The sequence below is a fragment of the Corapipo altera genome, unplaced genomic scaffold (assembly GCF_003945725.1).
Source record: "Corapipo altera isolate COAL_440 unplaced genomic scaffold, ASM394572v1 23, whole genome shotgun sequence".
NCBI lineage: Eukaryota > Metazoa > Chordata > Aves > Passeriformes > Pipridae > Corapipo > Corapipo altera.
The window spans coordinates 12,924,135-12,946,070 of NW_020884878.1; the positions used below are offsets into that span (position 1 = coordinate 12,924,135).

At 36.2% G+C, this 21,936-nt stretch overlaps 1 protein-coding gene across 4 annotated transcripts in view; it reads right to left on the bottom strand.

The window, feature by feature from the left end:
• The window catches only part of TTC8 (tetratricopeptide repeat domain 8), a 47,621-nt gene that overhangs the window by 906 nt on the left and 24,779 nt on the right, over positions 1-21,936 (bottom strand). For all 4 annotated transcript variants that reach the window (XM_027637996.1, XM_027637999.1, XM_027637998.1 and 1 more), the window contains 8 exons: positions 19,761-19,805; positions 13,393-13,478; positions 11,478-11,565; positions 8,471-8,581; positions 5,367-5,506; positions 3,936-4,110; positions 2,576-2,698; positions 1,347-1,430 (listed from right to left, as the gene is read on the bottom strand). In XM_027637996.1, coding sequence (XP_027493797.1) covers positions 1,347-1,430; positions 2,576-2,698; positions 3,936-4,110; positions 5,367-5,506; positions 8,471-8,581; positions 11,478-11,565; positions 13,393-13,478; positions 19,761-19,805 — 852 coding nt within the window. The remainder of the gene's footprint in view (positions 1-1,346; positions 1,431-2,575; positions 2,699-3,935; positions 4,111-5,366; positions 5,507-8,470; positions 8,582-11,477; positions 11,566-13,392; positions 13,479-19,760; positions 19,806-21,936) is intronic.

Sequence of the window (21,936 nt, forward strand, 5' to 3'; positions counted from 1 at the left end):
CCAGAGCTTGAAGTAAGGAGGAATAAAAACCAGAAGTTTTGCTTTTAAACTTCACAAAAGTGCTCTATATGACAAAAACACAACCCATAAGGCATCTGTAAAAACTGCAACTCCACGTGATTTCCTGCTTCCTCACAATGTTAGAGAACTGATGTTGCTCCTCTGCTGTTTTTATAAGTAATTGTTCCCTGCTTAGGGAACTTAATTTTTTTTCCTAAATAGCCATCATTTTTTGGAAGGATGAAAAGGAAAGTATCTCAGAAAGTGTGTTCAGCAAAAAAGAATTCAAATGTTTGGGAACACATCTAGTAAAAGTGATAACTCCTGGATGGAAAGGAAGGAGTTATGGACAGAGTCAGAAGGAGGTTCCTGTGTATCAGTCAATGCAGAGCTTCAGTGCAGCAACAGTTCTCTGAAGGAGAAGAAACCAGGGCCCTGGCCAGTTAAGTCATGCTTTGTAAACCATGGCCTTACACCAAATCTAAGGATTGCATTACCCCACTGCATCAACACCTGGCTGATGTGGCTGTCTGTCTTCTCCCATAACCTACGAGAGTTCCTTGTGCAAAAGCTACGCAACAAGACATTTGCAGACTAGGATTTACTCCTTAATTGGTAGGTAAAATATGCAATTATTCAAAACCCTCTTACGTTTCACAGTGGAGAGGATATGCTTACAAATTAATGGGTTGTTCTTTCTTGACGCGTGTACTTTAGTATTTGTAGGAGTTGAGCTGCCCACACAACACAGAATCATAACAGAATCTTGAAAGTGTAGGCACAAGCAAAGAAGCAATTTTTTTCTTGTGAAAAATGTAAGGACTTATACAAGTTCTCCTTATTAACAGGAATGTTGCACATTGTTAATACAGTGTCTTAGACACTCTGTATGAAATAAATTATTAACACAAAAAATTCAGGGGTTGTAAAGCTGAAGAACTGACTTTCTTTTTGAGATCAGTAAGATCGTGGGATAAATAAAGGATATTTTTTCTACAATTACTGATAAATCATATTATACTATTTCACTTCACATTCTGAAAAAGCCAATGACTGTAAAGACTGTAGATGGAATTGTTAACGAATTGTTCACCTTATAGGCATTTGGACAATTAAAAAGTTACTTTATAGCTAGTTGGCCTCATTTATTCTCAAAAGCACACTGGAATGACTACTTTGACACACTTCTGGGTATTAAAATGAGAACATAACTTACATTTTCCTTGAGTTTGTGCAGTCTGTATTCTTTTGTCTTTCCTATCTGGAATTCTCAGTACTAACAATAAAAACCCACCTGCCTCACCAAGACTCAGTTTTTAGATTACAAGAACAGGACAGTGCGTTACCTTCTCTGAGAGTATGGCAAAATTGAAATGGGGCTCATACATATGAGGTGCTAAAGATGAAGCAGTCTGCAGCAAAGCTCTCGCCTATACAGAGAAATAAAAAAATAATACAGTGAAATACGAATAATTCTTAAAAGAAATCATCCTATGTTTTCTCTACTAGGCATTTACTAAGAAAGCCATTTTCAACATGGTTACACCAATAGTGTAGGCATAATACAGTTGAATAGCATTGAAATTAATAAAGACTCTTGGCTGAGTCAGAAAAAATCATATTGAGACATACTCAGCAAAGCAATTCAATTTTAAACACTGAAGAGAATATATTAGGTATATTAAATAAAAACAACTATTTAAAGAACATGCGACTGTATTTATCTGTTGTCTCTGACAGTACTGTCTTAAGCATCCCTGGAAACATAAATTTTATCATAAAAGCGACAGCTTTCACATTCAAAACTTTTAATAAAATCAGTTTTTTTTCCCTGACTAGTAAAATAGTGGCATACAAAAGTAAAAGAAATTAAGTATCAGGGTGTATATTTTCATGCTGTAAATCCAATACAAAATTAAGGTCAACTTGTGAATGCTTCTACTAGAACATGGAGAACTTAGCAGGGAAGAAACCAAAATTTTTAAAAAGAAAAGTATCTGTAAACTGTTTGAGAAGGCAAAGTTAATAATCTATTAAAACTCCCTAAATCTGAAACATCTGAGTTCATGTAACAGTACTTAAGAAAGAACATTGTGAAACAAAATCCAAGATAAGCAAAATATCTTCACTTTTTTTATTCTTCTTGGTACAACTTATTGCCATGATGATCCTGATTTTTAATTAATAGATGTGATACAAGAAGTACATTGAAAATTTTAAGCCAAAAACTAAAGTAGACAGGAAGTGATTCCAATGGAAAGGTTCTGCAGTGCTAGTTATTAGCAATCACAACTTCCACAACTTGAAAAAAAAATCTCAAAAACTGCAAAGCAACTGTAAAGCTTGCTTGTCTTTGATGATCCATTTGGATAAGCCTAAGAATGAGCAGTTTAATGGGAGACAGCATGACAACATGGAAGTTACAGTGAAACATGCATAACAATTATCCAGGTTTTCTGCCTGTAACAGTAAGTTAGACATTCATATGATACCTCAACCTCAGAGAAATGACATGTTTGTTAAATACCACAGGGCCAAATTAAGCATTCTGCTTAGGCTGAGATTCAACACTGACCTGTTCAATGTGACCTTTTCGCATTTCCAGCACAGCCAAGTTGTTGTAAGCTTCTGCATAGTCGTTATTGTTGACTAACGTTAGCTTGAAACACTGGTAAGCCAAATTCAGGTCTCCTATTCCCTACAAGTAAGACTGTGTTTTAATGTGTGAAAAGATTGGAAACACCATGCATCTGTTTTGTTGTCTGTAGTATCTTTTCACCCATATGTACTAACAAGGAATGCAAATTACAATAAAAACATGCTGATCAGAAGCATATGTGCTTTCTTCCCAGACCCTCTCATTTTTTTCTCATTCTTTCTCTAGATAGAATAATTTCATGCCCCAAGGGATATTCACTTCATCTAATTTAACTTCTAGATGACTGAAGTGTTTTCTAAAGACTATGGTATCTGTCTATAGCAGGGTAAGATGTCTCCAGAGAGGAAGTCATCTTGCCTCTCTGTCTGTACACATATTTTAAAAAAGAAGATAAAAATTAAGGGAGATTCATTTCTTGGATGGAGTGGCTGATCAGTACTTCAGTGTTATGAACAACACTGATAAAGCATCAGGTTAAACATCAAAAGTGACAAATGCTAAAAAATACCGGCATATCAGTTCAAATTTCAAATGACTGTGTTTATCCCAGTTGCAATACAAGCAAGATGAACAGCTTGAGTCTCTCTGACTCAAGTTAAATCATTATCAGAAATCATCTGAAGACAATTCACATTAGAAAGCTGTCAAAAACTTTATTCAGTAAACTTATTCTGGGTATGCAGCTAAAGAGAAATCTAACACAACTTCTGGAAAAACACCTGCAAAAATGGGCAAAGAATGAAAATTTGTGTAGAAATTTAACAAAGTTTATCACATGTTTATACAATACTTCTATAGGTGCCTCTGAGACAGAGGAATGGGCTTTCTCAACTATGACATACTCAGTGCTTTAGTGCTGGCTACTTGCTGCTGAATGTGTATTTTTATGACAACAGAATCGATCTAATGCTCCATGTAACACAGCTCCCAGAAAAATATCTTGAATTAAATTTTTTTTTGTTAGATTATCTTGTACTGTAGCCAAGGCCTTCAAAGGCAGGTACATGTTGCAATTTTTTTAGAAAGATGGGAAGGTTAAAGGCAGTGGGGAGTGAGCATCTTTTAGCAGGCTAAAGCCACATTCTGTGGAGAGGTTTTTTTCTTTTGCTGCTTCTTCTCTGCTGAAGTGCAAAAAAATTCCATCTGTACTGGACTTTATTCTGTACACTATTGGGTTTTGTATTTCCAAGTAGGGAAATGACTCCTTCCTAGTTATTTTTTTTACTTTTTTTTTCCAATTGTATTTATTTGGAAAGATTGTTAATATTTTTCATACCACAGCCACATGTCCCAGGTTGTACCACACATCTGCTGTTTCCTCCTCATTTTCAGCCAAAAACAGTGCCCGTTCAAATGAAGATAGTGTCATATCATATTGCTGGGCATAGAAGCAACAGAGGCCCAGATTGTTAAAGAGCTGGCAGTTATAAACACCCATCTGCAGGAGCCGTCTAGATTGAAAGAAAATATTTGTTTCATTTATTTTTTTGATTAATTTCAAATAAGAGTTCTACTCTAAAAGACAAAGTTCTCTCCTACTTTCTCCCTGTTCTGAGAGGGTGTAAAAAACAAGTGTTATACTCTTACACTTGGTAGTTTCATGAAGGGTAGTGCAGCGTATTTTTTATTAGAATCAAAGTTGTGCAAAACAGTCTGTGTAAATTAGTAACTTCTGTCTTTTTGACTGAGTCACATGATCTGACTTTACTGTAAGACAGAGCTGGACACAGACTTTCTCCATTTCCTCTTTCCAATCCCTTGACCTCAATCAAGCTATAATTCGTTGCAGTTGCTTTTTATAACTATTCAGACTTCAATTTTTTGCTTGATTCCTATCCTTCAGTGCTGCTTTAATTAGTAACAGTACATCTAGATGTGAATCTACATTAATCATACATATAAAGTATAACTCAGATTTTGATTCAAATTGATGTTGTTTGGTGTGTCTTTTAGAATGGAGATATAAAAATTCGGCTAATATTTATAGAAAAAACAGAAATGCTTTGAGGGCCAGAGAAAAAGGGCTGTTGTCTGCAGCATGACTGTGAGTTCTTTAACCTAACACATAAAAGAGCTCAGGTCCAACAGAAATGAGATGGAAGTGCTTTTATTGACTTAATTTGCTATTAGACTCAAGAACATGAGTCAGGCTCCTTTGCACTCTTGACTGAACCGAAATAAAAAGCAAGCACCAGTATTTAACACTATCTTTTTACTGCTTTCAGTAAAACATGCAGGAAGCCCAGCCCACATTCAGGTCAAGGATTTTGTGGTCAGAACTCCTGGTCACTTCAGGTGAAGTTTTTCAAGATTACTCTTTTTCAAAGGGCTAAATAGGAAGTCCTTATGCCTCTTGGATGCAACTGAAGCCAAAAGTAAGATCCACTGTTCTCAAACTGCCTCATGCTGTGAAAGAACTTTACTTGTGTATTAGTTGAATAACTGTTTTGATAATCTTTGTTGATACTTCTATATACTTCTCATGTAATGATGACAAATTTTTCAGAGAGTGATGTAATTATCATTGGATGAGAAGATACATAAGTTGGTAAGCTAGTTTTATGGTGATATTTGTCCAAATGCTCAGTCATCCTCCCATGACAATTTTCCTAATTTGTTTTTGCTATCAGCAATACAAAATTCAACCCCTTATATTACCTTCCCATGCATTTAGTTCCCCTCCCTCCCTCTCCACAAGTGTAGATACCTGTAAAACCGCAGAGCTATCTCGGGCTGGTCTGAATAAAAATGGTTACTGCCAATGCATGCAATGGCTTCCACGTGAGTATTGTCTTGTTTTAGGACGTCTTTATAGTATTCTGCAGCTGAGGAGATATTGTTCATTTCCTATACAATTGGACAAAAATTCCAATTACTTCTACTGCTTATCATCTATTTTTATCATGGAACTTATTAAAATGTCAATCTACTGAGTGCTTTACCTATGTCCTGTACAGAATCACAAAATAACAGAACATGTTGAGTTGGAAGGGACCCACAAGGAGTATCATCTAAACACTTCTTGAACTCCTGTCAGGCTTGCTGCTGTGACCACTTCCCTGGGGAGCCTGTTCCAGTACCCAGCCACCCTCTGAGTGAAGAACCTTTTTCTAATATCCAGCCTAACATCCCCTGACAAAAATCCAGCCTTTCCCTTGGGTCCTGTCACTGGTCACCATAGAGAAAAGATCAGTGCCTGCCACTCCTCTTCCCCTCACAAGGAAGTTGAAGAGTGCAATGAGGTCTCTCCTCAGTCTCTTCTTCTGCAGACTGAACAGACCAAGCGACCTCAGCTGCTCCTCCTACGGCTTCCCCTCAGGGCTCTTCACCATCTTCATTGCCCTCCTCTGGACGCTCTCTAATAACTTTCCCATATTGTGGCACCCAAAACTGCACACAATATTCAAGGTGAGGCTGCCCCAGTGCAGAGCAGAGCAGGACAATCCCTTCCCTCAACCGGCTGGTGATGCTTTGCCTGATGCCCCCCAGGACATGGTTGGCCCTCCTGGCTGTCAGGGCACTGCTGACTCATATTCAACTTGCCATCGACCAGGACCCCCAGGTCCCTTTCTGTGGCACTGCTTTCCAGCATCTCATTCCCCAGTCTGTACAAATATATAGGGTTGTCCCATCCCAAGTGCAGAATCTGAGACCTTCCCTTGCTGAACTTCTTATGGTTGGGGATTGCCCAGTCCTGTAATTTGTCAAGGTCTCTCTGCAGGGCCTCCCTGCCTCTGAGGGAGTCAACACCTCCTCCCAGTTTTGTGTCATCTGCAAACTTGCTTAGTATCCCTTCCCGTCCTGCATCCAAGCCATTTATGATGTTGAAGAGCACAGGGCCCAAGATGGAGCCCTGTGGAACTCCACTACTGACAGGTCACCATTCTGATGTTACCCTATTCACTATTACCCTCTGTGCTCAACCCATGAGATGTAACCCCCATTCCCCATCTCCCTGCACCACTGAGGAGGGAGGAGGGAGAGACTGGAAAGGAGGGAGGGATGGGGGGAAGGTATTTTTAAGATTTGTTTTACTTCTCATTATCCTGCTCTGATTTTGATTGGTAACAAATTCAAGTAATATCCCCAAGCCAAGTCTCTTTTTTCTGTGACAGTAATTGGTGACTGATCTTTTCCTGTCCTTAACTCATGAGCTTTTCATTTTATTTTCTCTCTTCTGTCCAGATGTAGAGGGGAGTGATAGAGTGGCTTTGGTGGGCACCTGGCATCCAGCCAGGGTCACCCCACCACACACATGCAATAAGCACCTGCCACTTCTTGCCCAATGCCTGTGATACACAGAACTGTGCAGTCAGTTTCCCAGTATGGTAACACAGAATACACTTACTTCCCCAGTCAATGTCTCAATTCTTTTCAATGCTTTGTAAATCAACTCATGAATTACTCTGTACAAAAATGAGAATATAATTGCATATAAAGAATTATTATGTGTCTTTGTAAACAGGAATCATGAATTTACCAAAATTTGTACTACCTAGGATATGCCAGTTAAGAGAACTATATTGTATAAAAATATATGCTTGGATGTGTGCTACTTGGAGGACAAATTAGGGTGAACTCATTGCTGTAAATGATGGCACACTGTTTCTTATGAGTGCAAGGTCCAGAGAACTCTGTCCCACACCAGAAAAAAGATCAAGCTCATTTCTGTGTTTGAAAAGGAATAACTTGTACCTGTGTGCTGTAGATACACTGTGCTCTCAACATAACTAAAGAATAAGCATTTGTTTAACTTCAGCAGTGTATTTAGCTATTAAAAAAATGGATTTTTTGTGATTAAAGGAGATAGTACTAAAGCAGTCTCTTTAAAAATTATGGGGTTTTTTAAACCAAAAAACCTCTACAGCTCTTCTTACTGTAAAAAGTTAGCGATAGGGAAGAAAAGCTCTGATTAAGATGGCTGATGCACATATTCCACCTGGGAATCTATGTAATGAGAACAGCCCTGTGTTGCAGTACAAATCTTTGCTAATGAAGCTATAATCCTGCAATCAGGTGTCAGTGCAAAACCAGATCCTATCAACTATATGTTGCTCCTTAATAATTCCTTAAAGGGTTATGCAATGTTATATATGGTTTGGTAAAATAATATCCATATTAATAACTGTTTAACAATTCAGAAAGAAAAGCCTCCAAAAATTATGCAGCTGTTTTCTTCCTTGCTGAAGGACACAAAGGATTAAATATGAAAATGGATTAAAGCTTAGGGGTTAGATGAGAATGATGAGAACAGGATTGAATGCCAAGTATGAAAGTAGATAAAAAAAACATAAATTCATGACTTTGTTTAAAACATTTGTTCTGGAATAGCATCACTACCAACTTTCAGTGAAAAACGATAATAAGTCCACTGTTTGACATGAAAATACACACTTTTAAAACACAAAATGCATGGTTACCAAGCTAAAACAAAACTACTTTAAAACAAATCCTACTTAAAATGACATCTGCTTCCTAACTGAAAAACATTCACATTTCAACTGTTCTCACTGGCTTAAGAAACTAATGGTAACACTTTAGTGCAAATAAAAGCAACATTGATGAGTAAACTATTTTGCTGATTGATTCTGCTAGCAGGTTGTTGGTGACTTGAGCAGTTTTAGTATGATGAAACATATATAAACTAGCCTCAACTACATGGACAGCATCTGGACCACTTGGCTCAATGTGGACTTGATTCTGCATGCCAAGGGTAAATGGGATCTCACAGTTATATTCAACTAGTGGCTCTTTTTTCTACCTCAAGCACATACCTTTGGCCACTATAAGGATTGTATAGGGGGTGCATACCTCGTAGATTCTGGCAATTCCACAAATAAGAGTCACTTCTCCAGGAAAGCGATCTAACCCTTGCTTGAAAAGGTTCAAAGCTGTTACAGGCTGATCCAAGCGCAAATACACCTAAGCAAATAAAAAGTGTATATACATGTTAAATGTCTGATTTTTATACCTATACTGCTGTTTAACTTGGGAGAGAAATAAAAGGGATGACACCTCCATTCATGCAATAAACCATTAGCTGAAATGATGAATAATACTGGGAAAATAATGGAGTGAATACTGACTAAATCTACGTAATGAAGATAAAATAGCTTTATTTAAAATAATTAAATTTACATACATACCATCTATACATTATTAATTAATTTGAACATTACTACTAAAAAAAAACCTAGTTATTTATTATCATATCAAAATAATATACTTTGACACTGAGGCAAAGGTATCACCTTGAATATTGCCCTGTTTAATATATTTTTAAAAAATTGTGTTTAGGCTGGAAAGAACTGGATCTTCAGGTGGGTAGTGCTGGAATACCAAAATGTTTTACTTAGTCAAATAAGACTGCACTGCACAGAGCAGTGACACTTTCAAGTTTCCTTAGTACTCTACCAACCTCTCATCACAAACAATAAAATCCTACAGAAAGAGGGCAGTTTCGCCTCTGTGATTTTGGCTTCTGTGTTGATTATGAAAATGTGTAATGTGGATAATAACTGTGTGAGAATTGGACTCCAATGTGTTGCAATGTGTTGACAGAGACCACCCCTGCAGCTATCTGAGAAGGTAACTGTAAAGGCCTCCTGTTGTGGGGTATGGTAAATAGAGCTACAGCAAAGGGAAAACCCCTGCACATATGCTTTGGGAAACTAGATGGCTAGAATGATTAATTTGTATTCCACTGAGTGGAAAAGGGTTCTGAATGATTCTGTTGGAGAAATATTACATTAATTAGTGCTAATACTTGATGCTACTAAAAAAGGAAAAGAATCTGTGACTAGTATCCTGATACAAACATTTTGTGATTAAATGTAAGAAAAATATCAGTGTTAACTGAACACTTGAGAAACCTCCAAATGTGGTTTCTGCTTTTGCCCTTGAGCTTCATGGAATTCTGACTGCCAACAACCAAAATCATAGATCCTTTTTTTGCAACCCTATAGATATATACTGCTGCAGATATTTGCAAAGAATTCTTTCCTATGACCACTCAATGACATTCTTAATTGTGAAAGAGCTGCCGACTGTGAGTGACTTCCAAGCAAAGGGACTGCCATTTCAAGTTGATCATTAGCAAAAAGGAAAAAATACAGGTATTTTTTACACTCATTCTGCTAATGTCACTTGCATTTCCTGTATTAAACTAGAAAACTAATGTCTTCTTGTGAAAAGCAATAAAAGAGTGAGGGGTTTGGAGGGCATGGTACTTAATAGACTAGAACTGCACTAATTACATCAGGAAAGGGGTAACTGCCCTAGATCTACTCCTTTTTTATATTTTTATATTTGTTTATGAAGTACATTTTTTGAGTATTAATGACTCAAATCTGTTCTATTGCTTTATCTGGAGGTTCACTCCAAAGAACCACTCACTACAGATGCTAAAACCACACAGCCACAGTACCCTACTACGTAATTCCCATATCCAGTGTTATATCACACTGTCCAACATCTCTGCAGTCTGTAGAGATGCTATCTAGATAAGTGGCAGAAGAAATGAAAAAATGGTGGGACAATTTCCATCTACTTGCAGTTGCTTTGGGGAGACTTGCTTTCTAAGAGTACTACAGCTATAGTAATTAAGGTTTAGATGCTAAACAGATGGATAAGCAGAATGGCTCCATTTTCTTTTTGGTATCTCTCTTATCTCTTATTAAAATATCCTATTTCTAACTCTGCTAGGTCATGAAATACTTTTTAACTTCTCAGCAGTCCTGGCTTCTTTAAATACTCCTAATTTTTTTATTTTTCTTTTATCTTTTAATAAATCACATTTCAAGGGAGAGACAGCTTTCAAAGAAATATTTTTTAAAACCCAGATAGCTGTTGCAATAATGAATATAAACAAAACTAACCAGTACAGTAGTATCAGTCTGTTCACAACACAACTGGATGCAATCCTATTATTTTTTAATGGCTGCTTAACTCAAGTCTTATCTTTCCAGTTCTGTCAGACTGAACCGCACCTCAGTGCCTTACTCTATTGCCTGTCCACTGACAGTCATTAAATCATGTTGTGCAATGTTTTATACTTGAGTGAGCTGGTCTGTGGAGTGAGAGGTGGAGGTTCAAATACAGCTCCTGTTTGAGCTAGTAATGATGCGGGGGGATGCATATCTCCCACAACAAATTGCTTTGTTAATCTAATTACTCTGCCAATTTAACCATTCTGTGTAGCTCATGGAGCAAGTCCAGAGGTGGGCCACCAAGATGATTAGAGGGATGGAGCACTTCTCCTATGAGGAAAGGCTAACAGAGTTGGGATTGTTTAGCCTGGGAAAGAGAAGGCTTCAGGGTCACCTAATTGCAGCCTTCCCATATATGATGGGAGCCTACAAGAAAGGTGGAGAGAGATCTCTTACAAGGGACAAGGGCCTGGAGTGACAGGACAAGGGGGAATGGCTTCAAACTGAAAGAGGGTAGGTTTAGATTAGATAGGAGGAATAAATTCCTTACTGTGAGGATAGGGAGCACCCAGAGAAACTGTGTGTGCCCCATCCGTGAAGTGTTCAAGGCCAGGTTGGATGGAGCTCTGAGCAACCTGGCCTAGTGGAAGGTATCCCTGCCCATGGCAGAGGGGTTGGAACCAGATGATATTTGGCGTCCCTTCCAACCCAAACCGTTCCGATTCTGTGATTTTATGTATTTGCAGAATGACTCCTGGTAGTGACAGGAGAGCATATACTTCTAAACACAATGGTGTATCAAGTTCAATACTGAGCTCTTGTGCTGTATGGACTCTCAGGCATAGTTTGGAATTTCACTTCATTCTTAAACAAGAAAATCTGTGACTTACTTTTGCCAAATACAAGATTGTATCAACCATGTCCTGCTGCTTGAGAGCTGACTTAAATTGTTTTTCAGCTTCACGATATAATCCCAACCTAAAGAGACAACAGATACATATGGAAGATACTTGTTTGTTGTTTGCTTTTTTTTAAAAAAAGTTTATTAAATAATGAAGCAGCACACCCTAAACCAAATATGAACTGCCCAAAAGCACACTTTAAGACCCCATATTTGTGTGCATGTTAAAAAAAACCCATGCTGTTATATGCATTAAGAAAACAAAACTATGAAAAAGACAAATCCATGAAATTTGGCCCCCCATGCAGCCTTTTGGTGATAAGTGAATAATGATGTACTTGTATTCATAGGACTCCTTCCTGGTCTTAGAAGGGACAGTAGAAAATGAGCAATTAAATTCATGTCTCAACCCATACTGTTTTGGAGCAGAATTTCCTCACCCATGGCAAAGATCATACAGATACTTTCCACTGTGCATGAACCTCACAGAAGTCTGTTTCATCTCAAAGGCATTTCTTTTGTAGTGTCAAATATTTTGCATTAATCTATAAATGCTACATAAACTACAAAATTAAGACGACTGTGCCATTTCAACAACAGCAAAAAGGTACCCTTTCTCATATGCAAATTGCCTTTTGTTTCCTTCAGCCATAGTGCACATATACTTGCTGAAGAAACACAACACAGAAACAGAACAAGTCAGCTAAAACAAAGAAACATAGCCAATGGGGACATAAGGTATTTTGGGATCCTGGAAGTACATGTGCCTGCTTGGATGCTTTAGTCTCTGTAACACTATTCATAAAAATCCTGGAAGTAATAAATGACCTCTAAGCTCATGTATTGTGTCTGTATGGCAAGGTTTTGGTAGCTGGGGGGCTACAGGGATGGCTTCTGAGAGAAGCTGAAGCTTCATTTATGTCCCTGTTTTCTTTCCTCTGCCCAGCTGAGGAGGGATGTGATAGCACAGCTTTGGTGGATACCTGGCATCCACCACAGCTAAAAAAGAAAAAAAAGTCAGTCTGATCTTCTAAAGAATATCAAATAAAAGTTAAGGATAGTGATAAATTTCATTAGTTTGGCCATCTAAAAAGAACCAGTAGTTTCAAGCTAAGATCCAATACGGAATTTTAAAGGGTTAACTGCTTTGTATTATCAATACAAGAATAGCTTATAGAATTGAAAAGACTGCAGATGATGCTTCCGTTTTTTAAACACCCAATATAGTGTTCATACAAATTCATTCATGAAGAGCAGGGTTGTATCAGGAGGAGTTTCTCCTGGTTTGGTAGAACTGTTACTATCATAGCTATATCTTCAGCAATCACTCCAAACTGCTCACCACAAGTTTGTTCCTCCCCGCTGTTTCCAGTCTTTCCTGTATGGCTGCACAGTGTCGGGGTACTCATAAGTTATTTTTATTAGATGCTTGGGTACGGGGTGCCAGCCCTGAGGCCTTGACATTTTTGGAACTGATACTTCTTGGGCAATGTACTTCTGGCAGAGACTGTCCAACACGACTATTTTATTATGTATTGTTTCGTCAATCTGAAGCCCTCGTGACAGTTAGTTTCTCAAACTAATATTGTAATATTTATTTTGTGTAGTCTGTTTTAACAATAGTTCTTTGCATTTATTGGTTGACTTTTCAAATAGTGATTTTAAAATACATTAAAAAAGGCAAAGTTGCAAGTAATAAGTTACTTAAAGGTACTCAGTGTTGATATCTTTATCTCAAGCAGTTGTCTTCCTGTATATTAAAGGAGATTTAACTGTAAACACAGAGGTCTCCAACAAAACACTTGCTGAACTATTTCTCAGTGTTCAGCATTGCGCAACACACCCAGCAGTACAGGTCCTGAACTCATATTCACTCATCACAGAAGAAATGAACAATGGCTTACCTATAGTAGCACTTCCCAATTTGCACTTTCCACCACCAGTCCTTGAATTGTGCATGCTCAGTGGCAAGGGCTGCCAAGTCTAGAGCCTTCCAAAACAAACCCATAATCTTAAAATTAATACCACCAGTGTTTACACAAAGAAAAAGAGCACAATGTGAACAATGTAAAGATTTTTGTAAAGAGAAAATTTTGAACAAAAACTCCAGGTAAACTTTCGGTTGAAGTATTGCTTTATGTTTATTACTTTTATAGTTCAGTCCATAAAACAGCTGAAAGGATTATTTGTCCCTATAAAAATACACAAACCAAGCAGCTTCTTCTCATTCAAAGAGAAAATAGAAAATCAATTGATCAGACTCCTGTAGCACTGCTTCAGAATACATTATTTGTTTAAGCCAACACACTTTTTCCAAGCTTCCCATCATTGTTCACTAAAAGGTGTTAAAAAAAAGTAAAAATAAACTAAAATAAATAAGTTCAATGAGTTTGAAATACTGTAGAAATTGTCATCTCATGGCTAATATCAGGTTGCCTCCATTTCTGGGAAGAAATTCTCAGATGTGTACAGTAAGACACATTTCTTCCTTTGCAAAGACTGTAATGTAAAAAACTATTTTATAGGAAAAATATCTTAAGAAATAGATAGCTATTGAAGATGGTGGAGGTCTAAAATCTCTTTTGTCTGGGATACTGGAAAAGCAGGTACACTCTGATCAGCCACATCAGCCAGAATGTGTGGCTTTTCATATTTAAGTTATAATTTCAAAATCTGCGTTAAAACAAATAGATGTGTGTTTTGTACCACAGTCTACCATAGACGCACTTGTTAGTGTTTCTTTTTTATTAATTCCATTTTTTCTCAGAACATATCAAAGCCATGCTATATTTGTTACACTTTAGGGATATCAGAAATAGTCTAAAAAGATCTAATGCCATGGTTGTATAACAAAGAGCTCACTCTTCTATTTGTTTGTTTTCATAAACATTTTGGAGACCACAGGAATCAGAACCTTGCTATCTACTAGGAACAATAAGTAAAAGTTCTGTGCACTGGTCACTCAGTAGCAGAGGAACAAATAATTCCCAGGAAAAATTAATCTGAATATTTGAAATGCTGTAAGAGCCCAGTTTAGTCACATCTACCCCTAGGTTTGATTCCTGTTCTTCCTGCTAGTAAAATGAGGCTGCAAGTAATCAATGCGTTTAGATCTGACACACTGCAGCAAAATCATTGGAGCTACGACAACTTAGGCAAATTGCTATGTTTTGGCTCTGTGAGAAAGAATAATTTGTTTTCTGTAGCAAGTCAGGATAAGGATGCTGCCCCAAAGAGAAGAAGACAACTGTCATTCCCTGCCTCTGAGACAGAAAAGAGAAAACTCAGGAAAACTGACAACTCTGAATTCACTGTTTCTTTCAGTTAGGTGGAATCCTTGAAGACCTTAGATGGCAGCTCTCGGTTGCCCTTTGTTTCTTAATGGCTTTGCAAATTGCACAATAGGGCCTTTGGATGCTACGACTATAATGGAGAATAAACTTGCTTCAAGACAGAAATTGCTGGATTCCCTTCTAGACAGATCCTTTCTTTTCTCTGAAGGTACACAAGCAATTTTGTCCCAATACCGGGAAAATCTGGGAAAGTAGCTGCCGTTAAAACGTTGGTTACTTTTGTTGCATTTACAAATGTATAAACAATATGTGTGTCTGTCAAATACCACACCTGCATCTAATGCAGCATGAGCAGCCACTTCAGACAAGTAAGGATCATGCAAATGCTTCAGAGAGCTTTCCTCAGAGTGCTCTCATGGCAAGTGCTCAAGAAGGACTGAGTTTCAGAAAACGATCTCTTCTGTAACTGCACATTCAGGTTTCTTCCTGCTACCCTAATTATTTCTGATAATTATTTTATGCAAGGCTAACAATTCTGGTTGTGATTGGAAAGTGGAAACTAAGATTGCTTCAGGTTTACTAGACACTAACATCAGCCGTTCATCTGTCAGTGAAGATCCTGAACTCTTACTGGGATCTTATACTAACATGAAGAAACACAGCCATGACTTCATCTCGAAGTTAGTTTATGAAAATAAGTTCTGTTTTTATACTTTCCAATTAATGAAATAGGAAAGGAACAGGAAGATCTTGTTTCTGATACTCTACAAATGATTATAAAAACTTTAATCAAAAAATACTATAAATGTTACAAATATTTCTAAAAAGTGTTTATCTGAGAAGGCTTTGTGCATCCTAAGAGTTAAGAATTTCTGCTAGTATTACCACAAAATCTTTTGACAATGTGGCCTCTGAAATTTTAGTAAATTAATTCACAGTCTTTTAAAAGTCTTCACCTTGTCAGTACCAAGACCAAGCACAGTTAAATTTCAGTTTGGTGCAAACTTTTTTTTTTAATTGTACAGTTTGGGTATAAATCAATGCTCAGTCTGCATGGCATTTTAATTTAATCTATAAAAGCAGTACTGATATGCCTGTCCTGCACTCCTGTGCATTGCTGAATGTTGGTGCAGTCATATTAATAACTGGAAGGGAAAAACATAAAGGATTAGGGATATTACCAGATACTGGTATGTCTTTTTAAGGATTTTTGATTCTAATTTACATATTAGTTCAAAACCCAAACTGATTGTCCTAAAACTTTTAATAAACTTAAGGATATAACTCACCATGTGGACATATCGGTAAGTTGAAATTGTTCCTGTCTAGAGCACTTAGCATACTCACGTATGCAGAGTCCATTTCAGTAACAGTTTTAACCCCAAGAAATCTTTCAGAACAAATTTATTTTACTGTCAGTTCTTATGTTTGTGCAAATAAAAATGTTTAAAACCCCTGAGACTCGGTGGGTTTTCTGTTTTCTAAAAAAAAGGTTTTATTAAAGAATGAAAAATAATGTTGGTTCTTTAATTGTATTTGGCATGATCCTGAGTTTCATTTTTTTACCATTACCTTCCTTAACTAAACTGTACTATAACTAAGACTTCCAAACTTCACTATTGCAAAATGAAATTGGTAAAGTTGTTTGAAACAGTAATTTCATACAGAGTATTGTATGCACCAAGAAATTAGATAGATGGAAACAAAAGCAAGCATCTGCTGCTTTTTTCATGTGCTGTTGAATGGCAGTAATTTTCCCAGTAACAATTACTGACTGAAGTCTTATTTGTAGACAAATCAGCCCAGATAGTCCATAAGATAGCTGAGCAAATGACATTAGCCATAGTCAATTTAACACAATCTATTTTGTCTTCTGGATTCCTATATTTTATAAATCTAACATAATTCCATTTTAAATAGATTCCTATCAGAGACTATAAGCTACAAAGTATTAAGAAAATCTAAGGAAATATGAGAGGTCGTGACTTCTGGCCGTAAGTATCCATTGTACACTCATTGTTCTTCCTCAGGACAAAGTATCTTGTCATCATTACCCACCCGCAAATAATGGCAAAATATGATGTCACAGTCTACTGAAAAAAGTAGCAGCTGAACTATTTCTGGACAAGTCTTTCAAACTGTCAAAGCATTTAGCCCATAAAATGGCTTTTAGAAATAGCTCAAGGAGTACAGAAAGTCAGTTATTAAGTATATGTGTTCAAAAGGAAACAAGTCAAGAACAATCATGGATAGGATAACAGTATTTTTTTCAGAGAAGTGTTTAATTTTTCATTAAATAAGACAAAAGACTTTTCAATACATTTTCAAGTGCTGAACAAGCTCAGTGCTTCTCTCTTCTACTTGCAGACTCACGTTTCTGATAATGGACAGATTACAGATGTATTTACTTTTAATTAAAACCAATTTCCTAGCACTATTTATTCAGCTGAATGCACACTGATTAATAGCATTTCTAAACTGAAATTGCTGAGTCTTTTTTTTCTTTCTATATACTGGCAGAATATGAAACAGAAGATAAATAATAAAACTGCCTTTGTTTCTTAAATAATAACGTGATAATAATAAATGAGAACAGTACAGACTGTTCCAGATCAACAGTGACAAAGGAAGGATATTGTCACTACTAATTTGTGTTTTATTTGCAAAACTGCAGGAACTGGTATGCTGTTCACGCAGAAAGTCCCAAGAAAGACTTTTCAAACTTTAAGTCAATTTCTCTGGCTTCCAAGCATTTCAAGCTCTTTCATCTCACCTCATGTAGAAAACTGTTGGGTTTTGGTTCTTTTTTAAGAATGTGCAACCTCACAGAGTAGCAGAAAATACAAAGATGTAAGAGATGTCAGTGACTGTTCTAATGGGTGATCAAACAAGAGCCAGATCCATTTTTAAATAGTTAACATACATGCTGTTTCCCTGCTGAATCCTAAGCGATCGAATTCTTTTTAGGGAGACAAGAAATTGAATTTTTGAAATTTCACTTGGTAGGAGAAGTGAATAAACATTGATGCAGCCACAGTAATGCAGAAGTTAAAGTGTTTATTTTTTGTTTAAGAAAAATTAATGCAGATGAAGTTCAAAACGAAGGGAGGACAGTTTGGAGAATAGAATTACATTGAAAATGGTGTAGAAAACAGTCAATGAAGGCAAATGACAGAAAGCAAACTGAACAGTTAAAAAAAATCTCTTCAGAGATATACATTACATTATAAAGGCATATGTGAAGTGTGACACAATTTTTTTTCCTACAAGATAATATCATTAATCTAACATGTTGATCTCCCTCTCATTACACAATAAATGGTCGTGACTAAGCTGGCACTTCCTTTCTTATAGATATTTATTCAAATGGCTCAAGTGTGTAAAAAAAACATAGGAAAAACTTTCTGCAAGTCATTCATTTGGGACTCTCAGCAAGGATTTCAAAATACATGCAGTACAGTGCAGAAACATTTTACAATTTTTTTCTGGAGTGCTTGGAAAATTACCTGCATTATATAAAACTCTATCTAGCCTAGAGATCCTGCATGTCCTTAAACTGTAGGTCACAGGCACATGTGGCATCTTATCAAGTGACTCTTTTATTCTTAGTGAACTGAGCTTTCAGAAACAAACATAACTTTTAAATTACTAGTGGCCTAAAACCCAGGTACTTTCTTCATATTCAGTACCAGAATATGTAAATCTTAATTTCTATTTCTCTCTGACATTTCTGATGCTTCTACTTACCATTTCAATGGTATTTTGGATTAAGAGTGCATTACAATTCAATCCTCTTAAAAGAATGCTGTACAATAAGTTGACAGTGTACAACAATAATAATTCGATATTAGATTAAAAAACTTCACATAGCAGCACATTTGGAAATAATTATCATCTATGTCAACAACAGCAAAATATTTTTTGTGTGTATTATTGATTAACTGGAGAGTTTAACTCCAGGTCTAATCACACACCAGTTGGTAGTATTGCAGAAAATTCAGTAACTAGTCAACTATGCATTATTGACATAAACTTCTTTCAAACAAACCTCCAGCAGAAATTTTGATTCCATTTCAACTGGGTGGATATATCTAATATAGCAATGAAATATTTTGACACTTTATTAATTGAATAAATTAATTGCTAGATGAACTGCCAAAAAACTTCTGCAACCTTTATCTCTTTCTGAAAGTTTAAACAATATGTACCCAAACGTGATCTTACCCATTCAGTGCAGTAACATAAGAACCACAGAAGAAAAATTTTGGATAGGGTAAGAGGAAAATTATAATTAGGAAAACTTTCTGAAGAATAAATGTTTTAGACAATTTAATCTTTCTCTTGAGGCCACAAAACACCTCAGCACTATGGAATTATGTTTCTAGAAAAACTATTCAAAGTCCCATTGATATTTTATTTTTATGCAGTTTCACCAAATATATTTCCTTTCTATTCATCCAAATGCATAAGCAATCATCTCAGGAGTTTAAAATGTCAAATAATGTTCATTTCAATCACTGTTTTGTCAGGTATTTTCAACTTCTTCTGTTAACAGACAGTCTTTAATAATTTACTGCTTACTCTCAAGCCACAGGACTCTGAACTTTCTAGGCAGTTCACTACCTGACCTGTAGTTTCAGCTACTGCTCAGGTTCCAGTAAATTCTGTTAACATGAAATAATTAAATGCAGAGACCTTACCATATTGATAGATGAGGGACCCAGTTTTAAGTATTAGAATGTTTTGCTTCTCAAAAAGGAGAGCAATCCACAGCTTGGTATTTGCAAATTATCATCCCTGATTATCACCCCTGTAAGAAAGGATTTCTCTCTCTTAAGTAACTTTTAATGCTTCACTTCTGTACTTACTGCCTGGACATGTGTGATGTACTACCTGGATCCTTAGTTTAGCAGAATACTGACAGAAATACCTGAATCATACATAATAAAAACTGAAAATGGAACATATGAAATACTCACGTTTTTTACGTCATTTTCATGGTGAAAAATATATTCGAACAATGCCTGTCAGAAGAATATTTAAAATATTGTCATATTTGAAAATAAAAATTGATAATATTATTTTAGAGGAATATAGAATCTTGATTATGTTAGGCAGAAATTAATTCTTTATGAAAGCAATCACATTCACACATCACAATTGCTGAAATTACATTTATTTAAGACTTGAATAGATAAAAACTATGTGCTATGTTGTCATCACAGGAAAGCATCTTAATTCTTAATTTGTTGCAAGAGATTAGTGGAATTGCCTCTTATCTCTGGTCCTTAACATCACCTTAAAACAAAAAAGGCAGCTATAATTTGAAAGTGAATGTAGATTTGAGAATCTTGCACAATTTTCATGACTATTTAACAGTAAAATCAACAAGTGATCTAAAAAAAGCTTTTTGCAATGGACAGGTGTCATGTAGTGTGCAATGTCAGGTGTTTACGCAGTGCTAAACCTACTTAAATAAACATAGGTTTATTAAGAATGTAAGTTGAGCAAACTTTGCCTTAGGGGAAAACAATCCTAAGCCCTACAGAATTTTCGGATCTGTAAAGGAAAAAATTCCTTATTATAATTATTTGTAAACAATAAATAGTAACAATATTGTGCTGTTGCTGAAACTCAAATACACCATCATAATACCAAAGTTTAAAGAAGTTACATGCATCAGCTGTGCTGTGGTTAACTGCTTATAAGTCCACAACTGCACAGCAACATAACTGCATTCTTGTTTACTCGTGTATAAAGCTAGTCAAGTCATACTGCGTTGGAGCTGTTCTCTACTAGAACACAGATGAGTATATAATAGGTAATGGGGGTGGCATTTTCAGTGAATAACATGATATTGAAAGATGACGGGTAATTAAATGGACAGTGGAAGCCTCTATTTCCAGAAATGTATTATGGGTGCTAGTAACACAAGGTTTAATTGAGTTGAACCTTGAACTTTTTCTGCATCCAAATCCCAGGCCTTAATTGCTTCAGAAGAACAGAATGTTTTTCTAAATTTGTAGAATTCATTCTAAAAAACTAGAAAAGACTATTGTCCCATAAGGAAAGAAAGAAAGAACAAGACCTCAGTCTCCTAAGGGCTTCCATGACCCTTCTGCCAGCTTTTCTTAGACAAAATCCTTAAAATAATTAACTTAAGGAAACTAGAGAATTACTAATGAATTGTCATGTCTGGTGAGAAAAGTAAACCATGACCTACTTTTCTTCTAGTTTTGGTCAGAAAAGACTCTGAACAGATGATTAAAAGACATTAGAGAATTATAAATAGAAACACATTTATAGGGAGATTAGAATCGGTGGATAAGAATAGAATAGACAATAAAGTAGTAGTAGAACATTTTCTCCTCTAGTTCAGTAACAGGAAAGCATTCAGTAAAAGTGTGTAAATCTAAAGCGACAAAAAAAGATGTTTTCTTCCATGGCTGGCACAATGTATACAGCCTGACCTTCAAAAGGATTTAAGTGACTGAATATTCACTTGGATAAAAATATCTAGAGTTATCTTAATAACTCTATTAAAAATCCACAAGCTAGAAAAGATAAAACTTTCTATTTCATACCATAAACCAGTTGCTAACTGAGATTTACCAGAGGCTCTGTCTGGTGACAGGTGATATCTTTTATGTCTGCTATGCTGCTTCCTGTGATAGTCTTTAAAATGGCTAATGCTGGTCAGAGAGAAGGCACATTTCAGTATTCTTCGAAACACTGGAAAACCTCATCACGCAATGAAAAGACAAAAAATCTAACTTGAAAAAAGATATGGTGAGGATACTTTGCAAGGACATTAGGAAGAAGTACGTAGGAGATATTCATATACAAACATGAATACACAGGCTAATTATGTGAAATTCATCATCATGGCTGGGCTTCGCTAACAAAGATTTAGGAAGGCTCTATCCACATTTGTTACAAGCACGCTGGTGGCTACTGCCCAGGTTCAGCATGTTCTGGATGTGAAATTAATAGCTATAAGATTTATCATCTTTTTTGCATGTGGGAGAGGTGACAGCTCAGAAAATTTTAAAACTTTAATCAATTATTCTTAACATACAGTGCAGTCTCACCTCCTGCTTTGGCTTTACCCTTAATACTGCTTCATTTTAAAAAAGTTATAAATCCATGTAGCTC